Here is a 21,581-nt window from a genome sequence, read left to right as displayed (position 1 = left end):
CACAGGCCCAGTGTACCCAGAAACAACTTCCTGTGTACCCATGCCACCACACACACACACACACACACACACACACTCGTGCTCACATAATCTGAGTATTCCTGGCTTCAGCAAGTCACAAACCTGCACGCCCCTGCGGCCCTCACCACCTGCAGCTCAAACTCAACTCCACACCAGCCCATGCCAGGCGCACCCCTTGCCACCTCAAGTTCGGGTACACTGGGCAGTATGCAGTCTCTCACACAGTACGATTCCCGTCGACACTGCTCTTTGACTGTCCCTAACATTCCCAAGCCCCACGGTCCCAGGAATGCCCACTCAGTGATCTATTTGTCTGTCCAGGGAGGCTGGACTCAACCAAGTTCAGACTCAGCTCTACGCCTCATCTCCAGGGCAAGTGTCTGTACCTCGAATGATGACATTAGCAATACCCACTTCATGGTGCTGTGGGGAATGAATGAAACACACTTGCAGTGCTCTCACTGTGCTTGGGACCACTGCGGAGCCGAGGAGCCCGCCACGTTTCGGTTCTGACTCAAGGGCAGTGCAGGCCACTGACAGGCTGACGGAGCCTGCCCATGGGTCAGACTCACGGCTCCTGGTGGCGGCTCTGCCTTTGGCCTATGTGCTGTTTCCCCACCTTCCACGGTTGCCCCCTCTGAGGGCCTGCCCTGCCTCACCACACGGAAACCTTCTGAAATCCAGCTCAGAGGGTTGCAGGAGTCCGTCCTCCCTGAGGGCGGGGACCCCGGTGGATTCTCCCCAGGGCCTGTCCCAGGGCTCACGCAGGATGAAGCCATGAAAGGGCTCAGGCTCTCCTGCTAGAAGCCCTTACTTCCACCAGGGGCACAGAAAGCAGATTTCAACCAAACACACACAAAGTGCTTGTGTTCTTCAAGGGACAAAGCCAACCCCAGAGGAGGACTGCTGGGCACAGCAACGCTCCATTTATCAGGCTCTGCAGAGAGCAAGCTGTCCTGGATAAGGGAACTGCCCAGATAAGTGACCCTCACCCCTTGGGGGGGCCCATTGTCTGGGTGGAAATCTTTCTCCCTCCTATCCCTCACCCTCTGCTGCCCTGAGCAACTGGACGTACAAGCAGGGCTCGAGGGCACTCCTGACCTGCGGCTCTGCAGGGCCAAGGTGAGATGTTTGCTCCAGGGGGCATTTAATTTTTGCACTCTGTAGTTTACCCCCAACCTCTGTGGTTCAGATGCTTGTCTCACAGAGCTCTCCACACATCTGTCTTAAAATCTGCCAAGCCAGTTAATGAAGCTCGTTTGAATTGTGTGTAAAGAGTGAATATGTATAGTATTTGAGTACTGAGTGCTTACTACCTACATGGGTTTAAGGGCATGAGGCTGAGGTCTTTAACCTTCTCCTTGGGGTTTGGCTGGAGATGTTGAGGACCCATGTGTAAGTGAGGTGTCGCCAGAGTCTCCCCAGTTACATCTCCCGAACGTGGTGACAAGTCAGAGGGACCAAGCCCTGTCCCGGCTCGCTCTTCCTTGGCTCTTGAGCCCCTTGCTGCTTTGACCACTGTATGGGGTTGAGGGAGGCTGAGCAGCCAGCCCCCTCCACCCTGGGCCCAGGTTCATCCTCTTCACCCCCAGCAGCGCCTCTTAGCTGAGTGGAGGCTGCCTGGCAGGTTCTTGCCTCTGGACCCGGTGCTTGAGATTTGTGGGAAGAAGCCAAATGAGGATTCCCTTTCCCGCAAGTGGTGTGTAGGCTCTCTTCCTCCCCTGCTGGGGGTCCATGCCCTGTGTCGGGGGTGAGGCTGACCCTTGGCTCAGGAAAGGCAGAGGATCCCTCAAGAACAGAAGAACCCTACACGGGGAGAAGTTCTAGGGTCACCTCTCCCACCCAGCCACTGCCCTCAGCATCATCCAGCAATGGCTGGGTGGCCCTCAGGGAAGAAGAGCCTCCTTAGCGTTAATCACCCAGTTCTATCTGACTCTTTGTAACCCCATGGACGGTAGCCTACCAGGCTCCTCTGTCCATGGAATTCTCCAGGCAAGAATACTGGAGAGGGTTGCCATTTCCTTCTCCAGGGGAATCTTTCCCAACCCAGGGATTGAACCTGGGTCTCCTGCATTGCAGGCAGATTCTTTGCTGTCTGAGAGCCTCCTTACTGCTTCCTTAACTGGATCCCACAGACCCAGTCTCCACATTGAGGCTCCTGGCAGCCTCCTCAGCCCTGGCCCACGTGTACATCTTCTGAATGCTCCAGCCTCACATTCTGGTTATGAGCCAGGGAGATACCCTTGGTCCTGCCACTGCCCCACATCCAGTCATTCAGCAGGTCCTGTCCCTCAAATTCACCTCCTAACCTATCCTCCTCTCTACCCATGCAGCACCTGTCCTAGGTCTCACCTGGATTCCGCTCCTGACTCCTCCTACCCACTGAAGCCAGATTCCGATTCCCACCATTACTCCCAGACTTGGCAGTCAAGCCCTGGACATCAAGTGGACCAGGCTCAGCCCTCCTTGTCTCTGCTCCTCGTCCCAGCTTGTTCCCAGTCCTTTCCCGCTTTGTGCTGAGAAGAAAGGGTGGGTCCTGGTCGGCCCTGGCACCAGACTCTCTGTCCAGGCATCCCCTCACTGGAGCCAGAGGGCAGGGGCTCACTCAGCAATACTGTTGGGGCCAGCATGGAGAAGCAGGATGCCCTGGGCAGCTGCCATCCCTTTCCAGTAACAAGCTTTTCCTCATTCCAGCCCTTCTCCTAGGGGTGAGGGTGGGAAGAGGTTGGTATCACGTCTGACACGCCCTCCCTTCCATGCCTGAGTAACTGTGGGTGAAGGACCACACGTGTGCCCGTCTAGAGTGGAAGCTCTGACTTCTGTGTCAGGGCAGAGTCTGTAGTGAGGCTCTGGGCGTGAGGCAGAACCCACTGTCTGGCACTTGGAGTAAGCTGTTCTGCGTGTCACTGTTGTCTCAAAGAGAGAAGACCTCCTTGAGAGGAGCATTAGGGACAGAGTTTTCCATTTTTAAATTGCTGAAAAACAAAGCATTATCCTGAGGAACGTACAGTAGGAGAAAGAACTTGAATAACTAGGCGCTTGCCTTGGGGAGTAAAGCTCTATCTTCAGACCTTGCTGGCAGCCCCAGGCTGAGGGACCCAGCACGTCCGCAGAGCCCCAGGGCACAGACTTCATCTGGGGGTGGGGTGTGGGGAGGGTGAGGAGAGCTTCAGATAAGATTACCCATTTTCAGGTAGCGAGTCCCCTGTCAGCAGGGAGCATACAAGTCAAAATTTGGATCAGGGATTGGCATAAACAACTCATATAAAAGGCTAGATAGAAAATATTAGGGTCTGCTGACCACATATGGCCTCTCCTCTGTAGCTTATTTTTCTTCCTTTTCTCTTCAAACTTCTAAACATGGGAAAAATCATTCTTAGCTCACAGGCCCTCCAAAAACAGGCTGCTGGCTGGATTTGTCCCCCTTGCCAACCCGTGTTCTAGAATTCCAGACTACTGCCAAGAGAAGGGGTATATGTTTTGGAACTTCTGGCTGGTCTCAACTTTTCCCTGGAGAGGCCTGGTCTTCTAGATCATCCGGAGAGGGAAATCAGTGCTCTCTCACCCCTTTCTTCTCTCTTTTAGACATACTGTCAGGATGAGGGGGTTAAACAGCCACTCAGTCTTTGAGCTCCAGTTAGAAGAAAGGGCTGGCTTGTCCAGTTCAGTCCCGATTTCCCATGCCTTCCCTACCTCTCCCCCACATCTGGGGCTGCCCCCACCCCTCAGCCCAGAGGGGATGTCTCCACAGCTGGCTCAGCCACGCCCCAGGGTCAGCTGGGAGTTCAAAGACAGATGCTCCATATGCGGCTGGACAGATAGCTTCTGGGTCCCCCAGGGCCTCTCCCTGGGGCCTGGGGAAGAGGCCCAGGCAGCCAGATGGAGCTAGAAGCTGGGCTCCACCCCCAGAGCAGATGAGAGGACCACCCAGGTTGCTTTTCTGGAAGAGTCCTGACCTGGCTTCTCTCCAAGCCTTCGCTCTGACCTCCTCACTGGTCCTTGGCCTCTAGGGTCTCCCCTGCAAAAAGATCTTCATCTCCCCTGCTCACAGCTCACACCCTCAGGACGAAGTGTCTCTTCCCACCACATGTGGCCACGCCCCCACATGGCAGTGCCATCTGAGCACCCCACACCTCTGCACCTTCACCTCGCCTCTACTTTGCCTTCTGCCTGGTAAGCTGTTGGGCACTTTCCCTCCTCTGGAGAGCCTTCATAATCACCTCCTCATTACTGCAGTGGTTCCCAAACAGGGGCAACTTGGTCCCCCTCCGCCCTGGGAGGGGGTGATGTTCGGAGACATTTGGGGTCGTCACCCTGGTGGGGATAGAGGCAAGGGATGCTGCTAAACATCCTACAGTGCATGGGACAGCCCCTGTAATGCCAAAGAACTATCTGGCCCCAAATGTCTACGGTATTGAGAAAAACCCTGCTCGGGGCCAGGTGCCCTCTCCCTCCCCCTTGTCTGCTTCCACCAGTCTGTCTGCATTTCCATCGCTACCCTGGACGGCTAACTAGGACAGGTGCCCTGTGCGCTCCCTCTACACTAAGTTTCAACATGGGCACGGCCTGATTCATCTGGCTCCCAGCACAGGGCTAGAGGTTGAAAGCACTGCCACTGATTGAAAAACAAGCCATGAATCTGAGCGACTTAAGAGATGACGGAGCTGTGACAGGGTGTCATGGTGTAAGAGGCTGTGCAGCTGTGTGTGGGAAACTGAGACGTCTGTGAGTGACTACGCTTGACTCGGCCTGAGGTCGGAGCAGGAAGGAGCAGCTGGGTAGCAGTTGTTGGCATGTAAGAGTGTTTCGGCGTCTGTGAGTGCAAATGCCTTTTCTTCTATGGGTGGTCAAGAACGCAGGCTGGAGCCAGGCTTCCTGGATTTAAATCCCAGCTCTATCGCTAGCTGTGCCCTTGGTTAAATTGCTTAACATCTGTTTCCCAGTTTCTTATAAAACAGGGATTACTGTGTCTACCTAATGGAGTTATTGTAAGTAACAATTAAATTACTATTTCTAATGCATTTGGAACAACACTTGACACATGGTAAGTGAGCTGTAAGCTGTGAGAGTCTGTATAAGTGGAGATGAGCGGAGGGGAGAGGGGCCCAGAGCTCTTTGGATCCGGGAGGAGATGCTGCCTGGGGCCTGGGCTGGGAAGCCCGTCTTGCCTCCAAGTGCTTTCACTCACCAAGCTGGGCTGTCCTGGGCAGACCTCGCCTGCTCTCTAAACCAAGTTCCTCCTTTGGCAAACAAGGAACGTTGAGCCAACGGCCTGTCAGGCCCCTTCCAGCCCAAACGGTCTGGTTTCTGAGGGTGCCTCAGACTGCCTGACACTGTCCCCTGGCCAAGAACTCGAGGCTCCTCAATGGCCCTTAGTCACCCCTGTTGGCAGCTCAGCCATGTGGGGAGGCGAGAGGCGGTTCTCTCCACCCAGCGCGGTGGTCAGGATGCCCTTGCTCGTTTGTTTGCTCTCTGTGTGGCTGCGCTCCCCTCTGCCCCGGCAGAGACAGGAGGCCTGGCGTCCATCTGTAGCTCAGCCTCTCACTCCCTGGGTGCCTCCAACCCAGCCTCCAGGCCTCCTTTATGGGCAAGAAGATAACCTTGGCCCCACCCACCATGTGGGGCTTCCGTGGGGAGATAATTCATGAGGAGGTTCTTTGTAAACATTTAAGATAATGTTATGATTAATTAACCACTTCCAGGAGGAAGCCCTCTGGGGCCTGTTTTATGGGGGAGAAGGAGCTCCTGGTAATTGACAGCAGCCCTGGCACTTTCACCTCTGCTGGGGCAAGGTCTCCTCTGGTGAGCAGGCCACCCCGGCCAGCGCAGCAGTTTCCTAAGAGAAGCGCTTCTACAACGAGTGGCCGGCCTCGTGGCGTGGGCCGTCAGCGGGACACCTCACGCCACCGCATCTCTGCACAGGCCTGCGATTCCGCCCATCTGTCCCCTGGGGCTGGTTTGCCCTCCAAGGTCTAGCACAGCTGCCAACTCCTTGGCTAAGCCCTTCCTGTCTCTCCCGTCAGCCCTACTCCCAGCATTAGTCATTCCTTTCTGTTCCCATAGCAGCGAGGAGCCCTCCACTATTAATACTCTCGCTGTTCCCAAGGAGTCTCCCCTCCCCACCCCACCCCCGCCCTCTGGATGGTTTTGGAGGGCAGGACAGGGCCCAGCTCTGACCGTGTGTCAGGCAGCTTCCTGAGGGTTGGGAGGTCTCTGCTGTGTTCACAGCTCATCCCGCCTCAAGTCTAGAACACTGCCTGGTTCGTCCCTGTGGAATGAAGATGTTGGCAGAAGCACTGTGCCGTCCTCGGATGATGGCTTTGGTGCCTCCTGAAGCGGGACCATTGCCTCTGAGCCCCACTGTCATCTCTCACTCTGGTGTCATCCTCTCCCCTCTTCACTTGTTAAGTTTATCACATTTGCTCCTGGTTGAGAAAACCTATGGCCAGGCTTATGAGAAGTTGTTTGTAAAGCGCGAGAGTAAACAGGCAGAATGCCCAAGAGCACGCCCCCTGGAAACACCATGCAGGTCTCTCTCCTGGGTCCCCAGAGGTTGGCTGCCCAAGTGACCTTTGGACAGGTGCCCGCAAATGCTCCTCTGAACGTTTACAACTGGGCCTCTGTGCTGCCCATTAGGCTTCCAGATTCCCCGCCCATCTGCCAGTGAAATTCTCACCTTTCACCAGTAGCTGATTAGAATGGGTGGCCCCGAGAACTGGAGGTCGTCACTCTGGGTTTGTCCATGCCTGCACCCTCGGAAGTTTGTCCCCACAGCCTCTGCTCCACCACCACCTGCCTCCTTAAGGACTCCCCAACCCCTGCCCCAGCTTCACCCTCTCCTCCGCCGATTCCTGACAACCCCTTTAAAAATTAAGTTTTTGTATTAAAAAAGAAAAAATTCCTAGCCCCACAACCCTCTGGCGACCGCTCCCTTCCTCCTTCTCCACCAGTCCCTGGGAAGGGCCATCTCTGCTCTTCCCACCTCCCTTCTCCCTCTTCAGCCCATTGCAGGGGGCTTCTACCCGGAGGACTCCGCTCTATCAACCTTGGCAATGCAAGGTCACCATCGGGTCTTCTAAATTCAGCCATACTGGGCTGCTGTGCCCGGGTCAGCCTCCGGAGTCCGACAGCATTCCTTCAGTTGTCCACATCCGAGTGCCTGTTCTTACCGATGGGTACTGCTCTAGGGACCATGGACCCTCATCCTCAGGCGCTTCCATTCTTTCTCTGGCTCAGGAGGGTCTTGTCTCCCAGCTTAGAGGGGCCCGCTCTCTTCCTCCTCCTTCCCAGGACCTTCTATCAGTGGGGGTGCTATCCAGGGCTTGACCTTCACTTCTCTTTTCTACTAACAGTCTCTCCAGGAGATCCTTGTCTACCACTAGTTGGATACCAGTGACCCAGCTGTTGGCTTTCTTCCCCTGGCTACCCTCCGAAGAAGCAGACCCCGTGTCCAAGTGTTTGAATGCTGTGTCACCAAACCTCAGTTCCTGCGTGTCCCACAGCCCCTACCTTCTCTTTCTCCAGCCCCAACGTCAGTCAAAACTCGAAGCCAGTTTTAAACCCCACTGTCTCATCCTCAGGCTGAACCGATGACCAGCTCCTACTCAGTGTTTGTTTTTCTAACCTTCTTACAACAGCTGCCTTCTCACTGTTCCCTCGTCTCCAGCCTCACATTCTCAGACCCAGCCCACTGCACCAGACGCCTCAATCATTTCCCTAAAATGCAAATCTGACCCTCTCTGTCCTCTTCAATGGGACCCTATTGTTCTCACCCTGAAGGCCATCCTCCCAGCTCGGCCTCTGCGCTGGTGCCCACATGCCCATTCTCACTGTGCCCTGCCCTGCCGGGGGCTGGAGATTCTGCATATGAAACTGCCGACCACAAGGGCCCTCTGTGGTCTGCTTCTGGCTCACCTCGTCAGCCTCCCATCCTTCTGCCTCCTCTCATTCTACCCTAGTGACACACAGACTTTCTCTCCTCTGGGCACTTTCTTCCCACCTTTGTGGGCCCCTGCTTACTACAACCCTGTTCTGTTTCTGGAAAACTCCTCTATCCTGCTCCCAGAGCCCTAGTTCTGTCACTCCGTGTAACTCCCTGTGTGATCACAGTCAAGTGATCACTCCTGACATAGTGTGACCACTTAACCCAGTACTGCTCATCTCTGACTGTACGCGAGAAACAGCTGGGGAGCTTTAAAAATTTGATGCCCAGACAGCATCCCAGACCAATGAGATCAGACGGTGAGTGTCAGGGGACTCCAGTGTGCAGTCAAGTGAAGAACTCAACCTCCCTCTTAAGACAGTACACACTTTGTATCTGTAAGGATTCCCAAAGGGAGCTGACTCTGGGGTACAAACCTCGGCAGATCTGCTCAGAGCACTTAGCAAAAGCAGGCTTGGGACTGTTCCAAGCATGGGCCCGAGGTCGCCCATGGAAAAGCCCCACCACTTCCACTGCAGCTGAGCGTGACTCAGCAGGCCCGGAGTTCCTGGTGACCTGCTCCCCAGCTTTGGGCGTGGCCCCCACTGCCACCCTCCGGCTCTTTGGAGGAGGCCCCACTCTGACTGCTGGTTGCCACCCCACTCCCCCAGACAGGCCCGGATCCTCGGGAGCCAGCCACACTCACTTTCTGGCCTCACCCGTCTGGACCGTGAATGTGTTCAGAGGACTTGTCCACTCTCACTTTGTCCTGCCTGGGGAAGGTATGGACTTTTAAGCTGACAAGGTGGTTGGTCAGGAAGAAGGCCTGAGATTGTGTAAACAAGAGAGTCTGGCTTCTGACTCCACATCCCCTAGCTATGTGACCTTGAGCCCGCTGGTCATTTCATCTGCCCTGAGCCGAGATGTTCAGGTCTATAAAGTGGAAACCACAGCCCAATGTTATGAATGCACACAGCAGGCCTGGTATAGAGGAGGAACTTGTCACAGTCTCCTCTCCTGCCCCCTTCCTTTCCCCTTCTCCCTAAAGCAGTGGGCTGGCTAGGCTGGCGGTGCTCACCGGGGTCCCTCCCTGTCCAGACACTCAGGAGAACAAGTGAGAACAGATCTGGGGTGTGTTGTGGGGAGTAGGGAGTAAACAGATATGTACCCCGCCCTGGTTCCTAGGACAAGAAGCCATTTTTGCTTTGCCTGGCCCTAGGGCCTGCAAGGAGACAGGCAGTTTCAGCCTAGAGTGGGCTCCCTTACAAGGGAGTGTAATGGGTGAGAGTGGATGGGTGAGAGCATGGGTTCAGGGACCATCTGGCGTGGAGGCCACCGAGGCAGACTGGTGTTGCCTCCTGGCTCCATCTCTTACTAGCTGGTGATGCTGGGCAGGCTCTGGCCATTCCCCACACCTGCAGGGTAGGAGTGGGCATGGCTACCCGCCTGCCTGCCTTACAGTGCGGTGTGAGCAGCAGGTGAGAGAAGGCAGCCTCTGTAACCCAAGGGCCGCGTGAATGCAGCACTACGCGGAGCATGGCTGTGCCGGGTGGGAGGTTGGTCGAGGTGATCTGTAACGATCCCGCAACTCTGTGGGCCTTAAGATTCCAAGGCCAGAGCTACGAGTGTCTAACCCGATCAGGGTCAGAGTATTCGCTGGTGATGTCTCCAACATCCGAGAGGCGGGGTGAGCGTGTATGTGCGTGGGGTGTGGTGAGGGTGCACAGCAGAGTCCGCTGGTGTTGAGAAGCCAAGGACGGGACGGCACTCACCTTCTGGGGGGCGTTGATGACGCCAGTGTTGTAGCCAAACTGCAGGGAGCCGAGCACTGCCCCTCCCACGGCCAGCATGAGGCGGCCCGTCAGCTTCTACAGAGGAAAAAAAAAACCCACACTGTTACAGGCATGTCGGGGCCCAGGTTACTAGAGGGCAGGGCTTGGCTGGCAGGTTCCTATTCAGTTATCTTGCCTGCCTCCTGGCACCACACCAGCTCTTCTCCCAAGAAACTTGGCCACTTCCTGACCTCAGGTGCCCAAACCAGCCCTGCCAACTTCTAGACACGGGGCTGGCCAGACTCATTCCTGGGGAGAGGGGAATTAGGGTCTTCTCCTTCTCTGTAGCCAGGGCCTGGCATTCACCTCATTGCCCTGGTGAATCCTGGGGTTGAGGTGGACCCAGATTCTGATTAAGAGGCCCAGGAACCAATGCAAGGGGGTGCCGAATGATGTGGGAAGAGCAGCACAGATGGGTGGGGGAAGTACCCTGGATCTGGAGATGAGGATGCAGGCTTCTACTTCCAGCCCCCTGACTTCCTTGCGCTGTGAATTCCACCAGGTAGATCCCTGTCCCTGCTCCTCCGGGGCCGTGTTTGCTGCAAACCCTTGCCTCCAGTCACAGGGTGGACACCATGGTGGAGACCAGTTCCAACTCACTCAGGGGGTTGCAGAGAACCAGGCTGAAGCTCAAGACAACCATCCCGAGACCACGAGCTTCCCAGGTTGTTTGGGGCTGGGGCAGAAAAAGGGCGGGGGTTTGTGTCTCCTGGAAGCCAAGGACAGGAAGGCAGCAGGCAGGGAGGAGGCCAGCCGGCAGAGGGCCTGGGTGAGTGAGGTGCCTTGCTAGAGAAAGGGAGAGAACTCTTTTTTTCCCCTGTAAAATGAAGAAGCCAGTTAAGGCAGGTTCTTAACTGACTGAGAGAATGGAGCCTGGGGGTGGGACGCCAAAGAAACAACAGGTATTCACCAGGTGCATCACACACCAAACTTGGCACTGGAGGGGAGGGGTGGAGGCGCGGATCTAGAGCCACACCTGCCCGTGGTGGGGAGAGCCTCAGCTTGGCCACGGCCTTGCTATGGGCCTCGGCCTCCCCTCCTCCCTCCCCCCAGAACCCAGAAGCAGCCCTGACTTCAAGATCCTCACAGGTATTGCTGGGTTTAGGTGTTAATTAGACACGTTCCTAGTATGGTCTTTTCATTCTCTAGAAGCCGTCAGACCAACGATTGCAAAAGCCAAGGTTCTCACGTCAGAGGCTGAGAAAGAGGAAGGAGGTTTCAGCCGGCCGGAGTTCAGAGCCCATTTCTTGTTGGGGCGGCAGGGGAGAAGCTGGGTCCTTCCTCCCCATGGCCCCTTTCTGGCCAAACTCTGGCCACTCATCCTAGACGGTGGGGCTTTCCTCTCGGCAGGCTGCACTCCTTTTCAATCCGGCCCCTCCCGGCCCACCCTGCCCAGCATACCCTAGCACTCCCAGAGCCTCCTTGCAACTGCCTGGGGAGTCTTCAGACCCCAGACTGTCGGTTCCAGGTGGGTGGTGAGTGCCCGACAGACCTCCTCTGGGAACAGGCCTGGCCTAGCCCAACTCCCAGGGCGACCACTGGGACCAAGTAAGAGGAAGATATCCCAAGGACAGGCGGGCTTGACAGTGGCTGTTGAGCCCCACATACGGGAGCTTTCTGCCTCTGAGTCACAGGCGTCAGCTTAGGGCTGGCCTTGGGGTTGGCCATCATCTGATACTAATGGTATTCAAGATATGTATTTTCCTGGTACACACAAGAATAAACAGAAAACTAGCAACGCAAACCTATGATTTGAAGAAATGTGTCATGGCTATATAATAGGGTGCCTAAAATAGAAAGCTCTTTAGGTAGAGATTTGGCATAATCCTCCTGTTATAATTAAGTAAGAACCAAGGCTTCAGAACGTTGTGTGTTGTATGCTACCTTTTGTGTGGAGGAAAAAAAGGCTGGGGTTGGGGAGAATATACATACCTATTTACTTAAAAGAATGTACAAGAAAGGTAGCGGTGTACCTTGGGGATCTGGGTGGCAGAGGCAGTGTAGATGGAAAAAATTTCATTTTCCATCCTTTTGTACATTTTGTCATTTTGTATCACATGAATGTATCACCTATTCAAAAATATTTTTTAAAAGTCTTGTGGTTTCATATTATTTAGAACACAGCAATTTAAACAAACATAAGTGAAAAATGATACAGATGATATGCGGATCTGCTAAAAATCGCGCCCTTGCCTGAATGACACCGCAGGAGGGGCTTTGTGGGTGATCAGTGCTATTACTACAGGCTCTGTCTCAGTCTGGCTCTGAGGTACCAGGGGTCTCTGAGCCTCTGAAGTCAGTCCTGGGGGCCCTGCTGAGCAGCTGTGCCTCTGGGAGTGGGGGCTGCCACCTGTCAAGGTCAAACTCTGCTTTAGAAAACCTGCCCACCCAACCACGGGGTTATATGCACTCCACCCAGGCAGGCTGTTGCATCACGACCTACTAAAAGGCTTAGTGATTCATGCTCCCAGCCCTTTCCTGACATCAAGGAAAAGCATTAGGTCCATTGGGAAGGGGGAAACTGGTGTGATCTGAGCTTCATCCAGGGCACTACGGGAGCCCTGCAGGGACAAACTTCTAATTTCACCTGGGTGATCAATCAAAGGTGGGTGCCTGGGAGGTGACACTGGAGTTGGGCCGTGAAGGACATGCAGAGAGTCTGCCAAGGGGAGAAGCGGTGGCAAGACTGCATTCCAGGTAGATAGAACAGTATGTGCAGGGGGAGGCTGGGGGGCCCAGCACAGTTGGATTCATGCTCAGTGTGGCTGGATGCTTGATGCAGGGGAGGAGCATGGCCCTGCTCCTGGGTAGGCACACAGCGCCCATCTCTGCCCCTGTTGCTCCCACCACACCCAGCGTGATCACTACTGGACTAGGAACCAGGAGACCCAGGCTGAAAGGCAGAGTGCCGTTTCCCTTCACCTTGAAATTGGTCTTTGTGGTGGCTTTGACTCTGGGTCTCAGTTTCCTCACATGGGAAATGGGGTAAGAGTGTCTTCCCTAAAGGCTTGCTGTCGAGTTCTGGGTCAATGCCCATCATGGAGCCGGCAGAGTTCACTTGACAGGTGTCTGCTGAATCAGGGAGGGATGGGACGCCATCTGCCTCCACCAGCCCTGTGGCTGGAACTGAAAGGCAGCAATGCAGTCCATTCATTCAGCGTGTATTTATTTATGTGCCAAGCTGATGGACTAGTTGATGAGAAGGGTTCCAAGTTCCACAGCTCATGGCTTTCTCATGGAAGCCTTTTATACAGGCGGAGGAGCAATGGAGAGCCCAGAATCTGAGAGCCCTGGCCACCTATGACCACCTCTGGGGATGGGGCTACCTTCTAGAACACCCCTTGCCATGCCAGACCTTTGCCCTTGCTGTGTCCTCTAGAGTCTCAGCTTCTGCTCCAAGCAGTTGGGGAACACCCAACTGCTGTTCCCCCACCACACTGGGAACTGAATGGGACCTAGAGTGCCCAGAGTAGGATGCAGCACTGAATGTTTGTACAAAGCTAACCGGTCACTTTTGAAATTAGTGTTTTGGGCAAAATTGGCTCTGTGAGTATCTATTCCCCCCAGCCCAGCATTCATCCTAACAGATTCCAACTTGGTCATGTAACAAACCCCTGATGAGGACTGAAACATCAGCTCTGAGGGCTGAAAAAAGCCTAATAGTAACTCTCCAGCCTCCACCCAACCCCACAGGGAGGCAAAGGCCTCTGAGTTCAAACCCTGATTCTCTGAGGGGTGCCCCAGGCAAATGCCTGGGCTCAGGGCCCTGCACAGAGGCGGCTCTCACGCCCTCATCCCTCGCCACCCCCACCCCAATTCTGGGGGTCCTGAGGCCCACTGAGAGCTCTCCCTCTCCCAGGAAGCCACCCATGAGGTACCTGCCAGCTTTGGGACCTCTCCTCCCACACATGGAGATGCTGGGGGGCCTGGCCAGGTCACATAACTTGCCAAACATCATGCGTAGCCTTTTGACACTCCAGCCCTGGGCTCTCCTGGTCAGTACTGGCAGAGGGAGGGCATATGGCCACGCCATTGAGGTAGGTCACTCCCTGTGGGAGGAGGGTCTGGGGGGAGGGTCCCTGAGCCGGGATGAGCCACAGGTGGCTCGAATCCCTTCCTCCTTCCACAGCTCCCACATGGCCCTGGGGTACACTGGAACAAGGAACAAGGACTGCATGGCCCCCAGTTCTAAGAAGGATGGGGCAGGGGCTTATTGGATCGATGACAGCTCCTTTTTAATTTATTTTGTGTACCATTTCTTTTCTAAGATTTCATTTGAACAAAATTCTGGTCAGTACAAAAAGAAGCCCAAGAAACTGCAGAATTGCTGTAATGCTCTCCCATGATAGATGGGGAGCCTAAGGCCAGAAGGTAGGGGCCAGGATACTCAGCAAACAGAAGCCAGTCCTGGGACTTGAGTTCTTTGGATTCCTGGACAGACATTTTACTCTTTGAACTCTTCCAGCCTTCCAGGTCTTTTCAAGAAGAAGTTTGATAACCCTGGGAAGCATCACCTTCAGGTGACCCGAGGCATTTATTTACTCCTCTCCAAGCCCTTTTCTTCAAACCTTCCAGGGACTTCAGGACTTCTGCATAGCTGAGCCACCCCTGCACCCCGCGGTGGCCCTAGAGGCAAGAAGGTGCACATCAATCTTTAAAGCAGAGAGTAGAGGAGGGAGCTGCCACTTTTATCAGCGCTGGCAGCACCAGCCAGGCCGCGGGCAGCATGCCAGGGCTGCTTCCACATCCTGATTTAACCACCACCACCAGGCTTTGGGGGAGAGATTGCTCTCGCTTCGGAGGAGAGCCTGGAGGCTCAGAGAGGGAAAAGCGGATGGCCAGAAGGCCTTTGGCTGCTGCGAAGCCTCATTTCGAGGGGTTTCTGCTGCCAAATCCTTCCTGCTCATGTCTTCCCTCTGCTTCCGGGTACTGGTGCCCGAAAGGAAACAAGGTTTCTACCTGGTACTTCCTTCCTATGTAGGTCACATTTCATCCCAGCAACTTGCTGTGCCTTGCCCTGTCTGAGCCAGGACAGCCCAGACCCACACTCAGAAACCTCTTGGCCACTTGGGTTGATTTTGCTCTAAGCCCAGGTTAGTCAACTATGGCCCGTGGTCATGGTCAAATCCAGCCTGCCAGCTAAGAATGGGTTTTACATTTTTAAGTGGCTGGGGGTGGGGGGCGGGGAGAGAAGACCAAAGCTTTGTGATACATGAAAATTATATTAAATTCAAATTTCAGGGGAGTTCTCTGGTGGTCCAGTGCTTAGGACTCAGCACTTTCACTGCTGTGCACCTGGGGTTCAATCCCTGGCTGGAGAACAAGATTCTGCAAGCCACACGGCACAACCAAAAAAAAAAATAATTTCAGTTACCGTTAATAACATTTGATTGTAACACAGCCACACTTGTTTGTGAAGACTGTATTGTTATGGTTCCCCTTGTGCTACAACAGCAGACCATGCGGCCCACAGAGCTGACAATATTTGCTTACTATTTGGCCCATTACAGAAAAAATTTGCCAGTCTCTACTTTAAGTCCCAGGTGCTCTGAATGGCGGTGTGCAAACCCAACATATGATAGCTGCACAGGATTTTTCAAAGCCTTCCAGGCAAAACCAAATCACCTTTCAAAAAGATGTTAATTGCAAACAAACAACTGACTCCTTGAGCCAGCACCTGGGCATGTGGAGAAGCCAACACCCCAGAGAGGGATCTGTTCAGTGGGGAGGTGCGCCCCTATTTGACTGTGAAAAGATTAACTTGATAAGACTATGGGAATATGCAACCCCAACCCTCTCAGCTGACAAGGTTAAGTCCCAGCTCCTCTACTTGTATGACCTTGCAAAAGTTCCTTCCCCTAAGATCTCCTGTTCTCCATAAAAGAGGCTTCCTCAGAATAAGAAGTTATATTACTAAGGAAAGGCAGTACTTGAGTGCAGGTCCCCAACACCGTTCTGGTCAATGGAGATTCAGCAACAAACTAAACTGAATCCCTGCTTCATGGAACTTGATATTTTAGATGGGGCAGCAGTGTGGGGAGTGGGAAGGTAGAACCTTGATATACCTAAAATATATCAGGTGGTGAGTGGCATGAAGAAAGAGAGTGATGGGGACAATCACTTAATTCTTAATCGGGCAGGACATCTTGTAATGGAATATTATGCACCTGTTGGAAAGAATAAAACACACCTGTATGTACTTGATATGAAAAGAGGGCCAGGGAAAAAAGAAAACTAGTAAGCAATGTATAGAATGTACACTGTTTGTAAGGAAGGAGGAGATAATCACTTTATATCACGGCAAGCGCTTAGAGGTGCAGAGACAAACACCATAGGTATTGGTGGGTGAGCAGGAGGGAATGCACAGGGCTACACAGAACTATGTAGAAAGTGTGATCCAATTACTCTAAACTCCATTTACAGGCACATATATACACATGCACAAAAAGAGGTCTGTGAGGGGTAAATAGCCAATGATTACAACTGGGAGAAGATGTTCACTCTTACTTTGCATGCTTCTCGATATTTGGCTCCATTACTTCTGTAACTTAAAAAAAACCCTTGCAACCTGACCTAGAGAGGTAGGTATTATTTCTGTTGTTTAGTCGCCAAGTTGTGTCCAGTTCTTTGAGACCCCACGAACTGTAGCCCACCAGGCTCCTCTGTCCATGGGATTTCCCAGGCAAGAATACGGCAGTGGGTTGCCATATCCTTCTCCGGGGGATCTTCCTGACCCAGGGATTGAACCCGTGAGTCCTGTATTGGTGGGCAGATTCTTTACCACTGAGCCAGTTACAGTTGGGGAAAAAAGCTCCAGCAAGAGGCATGGCTGGCCTGGGGTGAAATGGTGGAGCTGTTTCCAGTGGAGCCCTTTCTTCCTCACCTCCCAGTGAGCTCTGGGCTAGGTGATTTGGGCAGATGTCCTGTCCAGCAGAGGCCTCAGTAGCCAAAGCTTCTCTAAGCTGGGGTCTGGCAAGAGCTCTCTCCCCTTCCAGGGTGCCAAGGCCCTTGGGAAGCAAAAGCCAGCAAAGTGTTGGTGCTGAAGTCTTAGAAAGGGTCAACTGTCCTCAGTCTACCAGAGTTCAAGGTATGGGAGCCCTGCTCAGTTACTGCAGAACCCCAGTGTTTATGCATTACCTACTGCCTCCCTGGCCTGGAGGTCGGACAGTAGAGCCTTAGGCTCCACTCCACTCCTCCCATGGATGAGGTGGGTAACAGTTGGAGGTTTGTTGTGGTGGCCAGGCCTAGACACAGCCTCTCTAAGCCCAGAAGTCCAACCAGGAGGCTTCTCAGCCTCCACAATCCTGGGGACGCTGAGTGACTCTGTTACCTCTCTGCCCAGGAGTGAGGTGGGGGAAGGGTGAGGTTGCAGGTCCCAAGCCAATGCTGCACAGTTCTCCTTTGTCCTAGGCCTCCCCAGCTCTGCCAGCTAGGGTGGGGTGGGTTGGGGGAGAACTGGACGACTGTATCCCTGGAGCTGGAGCAGAGCTCTAGGCCCTGACATCCTGTCAGTGCCTGATCAGGAGGGACTGGGTAAAGCTGAGCTCCTTGGAGTCACAAGCTGATTATGGGGGGATTTGGGGTTGACCCAGCTCCAGGCCAGTTAGGGTTGGTCCCGAAACGGCTCAGCATGGGACAAGGATCATTACAGAGATGTTTACAATGTCTGCACACCCAAACTGAACGTGCAAAGGGTCCTTCCATTTAAAACAGCCACCACCCTGGTTTAGGGCACAGGACCGGTCTCACCACAAGCACCATGGGGAGTGAACCTCCATTTTATGGAGAAGAAAACCAAGGCTGAGGAGAGTCACATCCCCAAGGCATAGTGTTGTGAGGATGTCTTGTTTCCTTTCACAGAAGGCTTTCAGGTCAAATTATATCTAACCCAACTACTAGACTGCACCCAGAAAGAGCCTGCAAAGTCCTGGAGTCTGAGAATTCCTGCTAATTTGGGGTGAACGGAAGGTGACACAGAAAAGCGGTGTGGAAGAGGAAGTATTTAAAAAAAAAATAGCGAAAAACATTTCAAATTTTTGGACAGCTGTATCTTGGTTAAGCTTTTTTCCTTCTCTGGCCTCCGTTTTCATCTGTCAAACGGAGGGTTGGGCCATGCACTGGAAGGTCCCTGCTGGGGACTTTCCTTTATCATCTTCTTGGGCCATCCCAGAAAGGCTGGCAGTGTGTTTTGTGCTGGGAGGCTAGTTTATGACCTTGGAAAAGTCATTTTCCATTGAACCGTGATGTCATCATGTCTTGGTATCACCCTCACAGGGAAGGCAGGGCAGCCCCATCAGTGGACCCATCTGGGGGCTTGGCACTCTCACCCATGTTCTGCTCTGCAAACCAGCTTCCTGACAAATCCCAAGTGGAGAACTGGCCAGTTGGAACTTTAAGGATTTGCCTGAACAAGTGATACAGCCCTGGTATGCTGGGGCTCCCCAAAGGCTCCCATTGCCAGACTGCCAGACTTCTGTATAGAGGCTGCAACCTAGGTAACCCCAGGTCACCTAGGGCCCAGGTAAGTGCAATGCATCATGGGAGTCCAGAGAAGCAAGGGATATTTATGGAGCATCCATGGGGACAGACAGACACATTTATTTCCAAGTTCCTGCAGACACTCTAATGATGAAAATGACATCATTCTGCGGACGCGGTAACTGAGCTAAAGCTGGAATTCAAAACCACAAATGCAGGACTTCAAAAGCCTATGCTCTTTGTACCGCTGAAGGGTTGAGGAACCCCGCAGATTTCTCATTTCTCCTTTGTATGGAGGATGGAGTTGGCAGAGGTCCTGGGGTGTGATTAGGGTGCCAGGAAGGACTAGTTGAGGAGTCTTCAAAAAGGGCTGGGCAAGACATCTCGGGGCAGGACTCACCCTTGTCTGCTGCCCAAGTAGGGAGTGCGAGCAAACTCCCCCGGCTGGAACAAGAGGGTCTTCAATTTGTCTCCTCCCTACTTTTCACTCAGGTAAACATCACAATGAGCCACAGAGAAGCACCACAAAGTGCAGGGAAGTCAGATGAGTCAGTTCCCAGTTCTAAGGAGATGAGGAGGAACATAGCAAAGCAAACTTCAGAATCAGACACCCCTGGTTTTAAGACCTTGGGCAAGTGATATAACCTCTCCAGGCCTCAGTTTAACCTCCTGCACAAAAGGATGGGGTGCGCTGATTGAGTCAACAGGTCCAAAGGGAAGGGCTTTTTTCTAGAATGTATACAGGATGGTGTGTAGAAGGTTTAGCAAAAAAAAAAAAAAAAGAAAAGAAAAAAATTTTTTTACTATAACTGCTATCTGTATTTGCCTTTTGAAATTTCTACTTTATGTACTCATATAATCAATTATTATAACAGTGCACGTATATGAATTTATGTGTGCATGCTCAGTCACGTCTGACTGTGACCCCATGGTCTATAGCCCGGCAAGATCCTCTATCCATGGGATTTCCCAGGCAAGAATAAATGCAGACAAACCACTGGAAAGGAGGCACTCCAAATTTATTTACTGATGGAGCAGGTAATCAAGAGTTTGGAGGGTACTGCATAAAAAACACCCACCTGCTACAGCATTTAGAACTGGCTGGCACATGGACAGCCCTGGAAGTCAGTTAAACTCTCTCCCCTCCATTCAAAATTCAAGAAAGGCTCATGGTGAAAAGGGACAGTGTAGACTGAAAGCCCTTTCTGATTAGCTGGGGTTCAAATCCCGTTCAGCCACTTACTAGATGTTTGACTTCAGGAAAGTTACTTCTCTTCTCTGAGCTCCCTCCCTGAACCATATGGAGGGTCAGTGATACTGAAAAGCATTTGAGCCCAGAGCCTAGTAAACTATTAAGCAGCTGTTGAATTTCTCCTCCACTTTTTTCTCCACTCAGAATATTCACTTATCCACTCAACAAATAAACACCCAGGTCCTGCATCATATGCTGAACAGACATTTCTTTCCCTTGAAGGAGTGAGAAAGTTATCCTTCTCTTACAGACAGTGAAACTGAAGCCCAGAGAGGTTAAGTGACCTGCTAGAGCCCTGAGCTAACATAGCAAGCTTACCATTAGCTAAAAGAACTTCTCATTTCATTTGTATTTTGTTATACCGCAGCATAACGGCTCACCTATGACTGTCGGGAAACGTGTTCTGGGCTCAGGGTCTCCCTTCAGGCCAGGGCGGGCTGGTGAAGCAAGTTGTCTGGATTCCTCAGGCACAAAGGCGCCTTTTCCCGCTGAGGGTACAGCTTGGCCACACTGTCACGCACCTCTCTGCCCAGTCAAAACCTTGCTCAGTTCCACCGGACACCTCCAGCGCCCATAGGAAGGGTAGTGCGCAATTCAGTGCTAACCCATACCACGTGAAAAAACGTACACCCTCGCGCCTTCCCTGCCCGAAAAAAAGGGACTTGAAATAGTCTATAGAAGGGGGAAGGAGGGAGGAAAGAAATAAGGCCCTACACAAAAGGTGGGGCCCAGTAAATACTTGTTGGAAAGGAGTCATTCTGGGAAAGTCACAAAGATCCCCTCTAGGGCAAGTCCTACAGGAGGAAAAAAAAGAGATCGTATCGAGGCAGTTTGCTCCCGCGGGAAGCAAACTATTCACAGTCCCGTGTCCCGCAGCTCCCTGGCGCGAGCTCCTTCCACTCAAGCCCGGGCCCCCTTCCCGAACCCCTGTCCCCCCCGGGATCGCGGCGGCGGCCCCCGGTGTACACTCTCCGCGCGGCCCTCATCAGCCCCTCCTGAACAGGGAAACGTGCCACCTCGGAGCACATCGCCCCATTTGGCTAAAGCTCTGGGGCCTGCCCTACGCGGAAAGAAGAGCCTCGTATGCGGGCTTTTCGCCTCAGCCTTGCAGCTAGACATCCTGGGGTTGAAGCCCGGGCCTTAACAGACTGCCCTCTGCCTCGGAGCCCCAGAGGGATGGCGCGGGGACCGCGCGGGGCGGCGGAAAACGCCCAACACCAGGCCGCGCGCCCAGTGTGGCGCCCGGGAAATGAGAGCAGCGGTTCCCAGCCTGCCGAGCGGGGGCGGGTCCCTCCTCCTCCGCGCTCAAGGGCCGGGGCCCGGCCGGGGGCTCGGCCCGCTCAGCCAATGGGTGCCGCGCTCGGACCCCTCCCCCGCCCCGGGAGGAGCAGGCGCGGGGCCGCCGCCGGGGAGGATCGTGAGCGACGTGCCGCGCCCGGGCCCTGGGTCCCCGGGCCCCGCCGGGCCGCGTGGACCTCGCGGTTCCCCGGAAGGAAGCCAATTACTCAGCGGGGGCGCCACCTACGCACGCGGCGCCCTCGCGCCCGCCAGATCCCGAGCCCATCCCTGTCACTGTCCCCCGGCCCGGCCGGCGGAGCGATCAGCGGGGGTGCGCGCCTTTGTTCCCGGCAGGGAGGGCCCGCAGGCGCGCGGACTCACCTTGCTGGTGGGCTCCATGGCCGCGCTGCGCCGGAGGCTTTCGCGGCACCGGGTGCGCGGGCGGGCTGCGCTGTGTGGAACCCGCTTCGGCTTTGGTCTCGAGACCCCGTCTGCGACTCGCTTGGCCTCCCTCTGCCTAGCGAGCTAGTTGCTGAGACCTGCGGCCCACTGTCTGAATTCTCGCTTTGGTTACCTTTCAGCACTCCGACTGTCGCCTTTATAGGACCCCAGCCATTGGCTAGCGAAGCTGGGGGGGGCGGGGCGGAGGGGTGGGCAGAGCCCGGGGGCGGGGACTGAGGCATGTCCGGGGCGGGGTTCCCCGAGGAGGGGGCCAGGTCCTGGCGAGTGAGGGGGTGGGGAGGGAGGGCGCCCGCTGGGTACCTTGTTCTGGCTGCGGATCTCCACTTCTACCTGCGTC

At 54.1% G+C, this 21,581-nt stretch overlaps 1 protein-coding gene across 1 annotated transcript in view; it reads right to left on the bottom strand.

The window, feature by feature from the left end:
- SLC2A1 (solute carrier family 2 member 1) overlaps positions 1 to 21,335 on the bottom strand; it is a 34,046-nt gene extending 12,711 nt beyond the window's left edge. The window contains exons 1-2 of the mRNA XM_052636590.1: positions 21,164 to 21,335; positions 9,715 to 9,810 (exon numbers count right to left, since the gene is read on the bottom strand). Of these exons, the coding sequence (XP_052492550.1) occupies positions 9,715 to 9,810; positions 21,164 to 21,181 (114 nt within the window). The 5' untranslated portion in view covers positions 21,182 to 21,335. The remainder of the gene's footprint in view (positions 1 to 9,714; positions 9,811 to 21,163) is intronic.
- Positions 21,336 to 21,581: the final 246 nt, after the last annotated feature.

Source organism: Budorcas taxicolor, chromosome 3 (genome assembly GCF_023091745.1).
Source record: "Budorcas taxicolor isolate Tak-1 chromosome 3, Takin1.1, whole genome shotgun sequence".
NCBI lineage: Eukaryota > Metazoa > Chordata > Mammalia > Artiodactyla > Bovidae > Budorcas > Budorcas taxicolor.
This window is presented reverse-complemented; position numbering and strand designations above follow the sequence as displayed.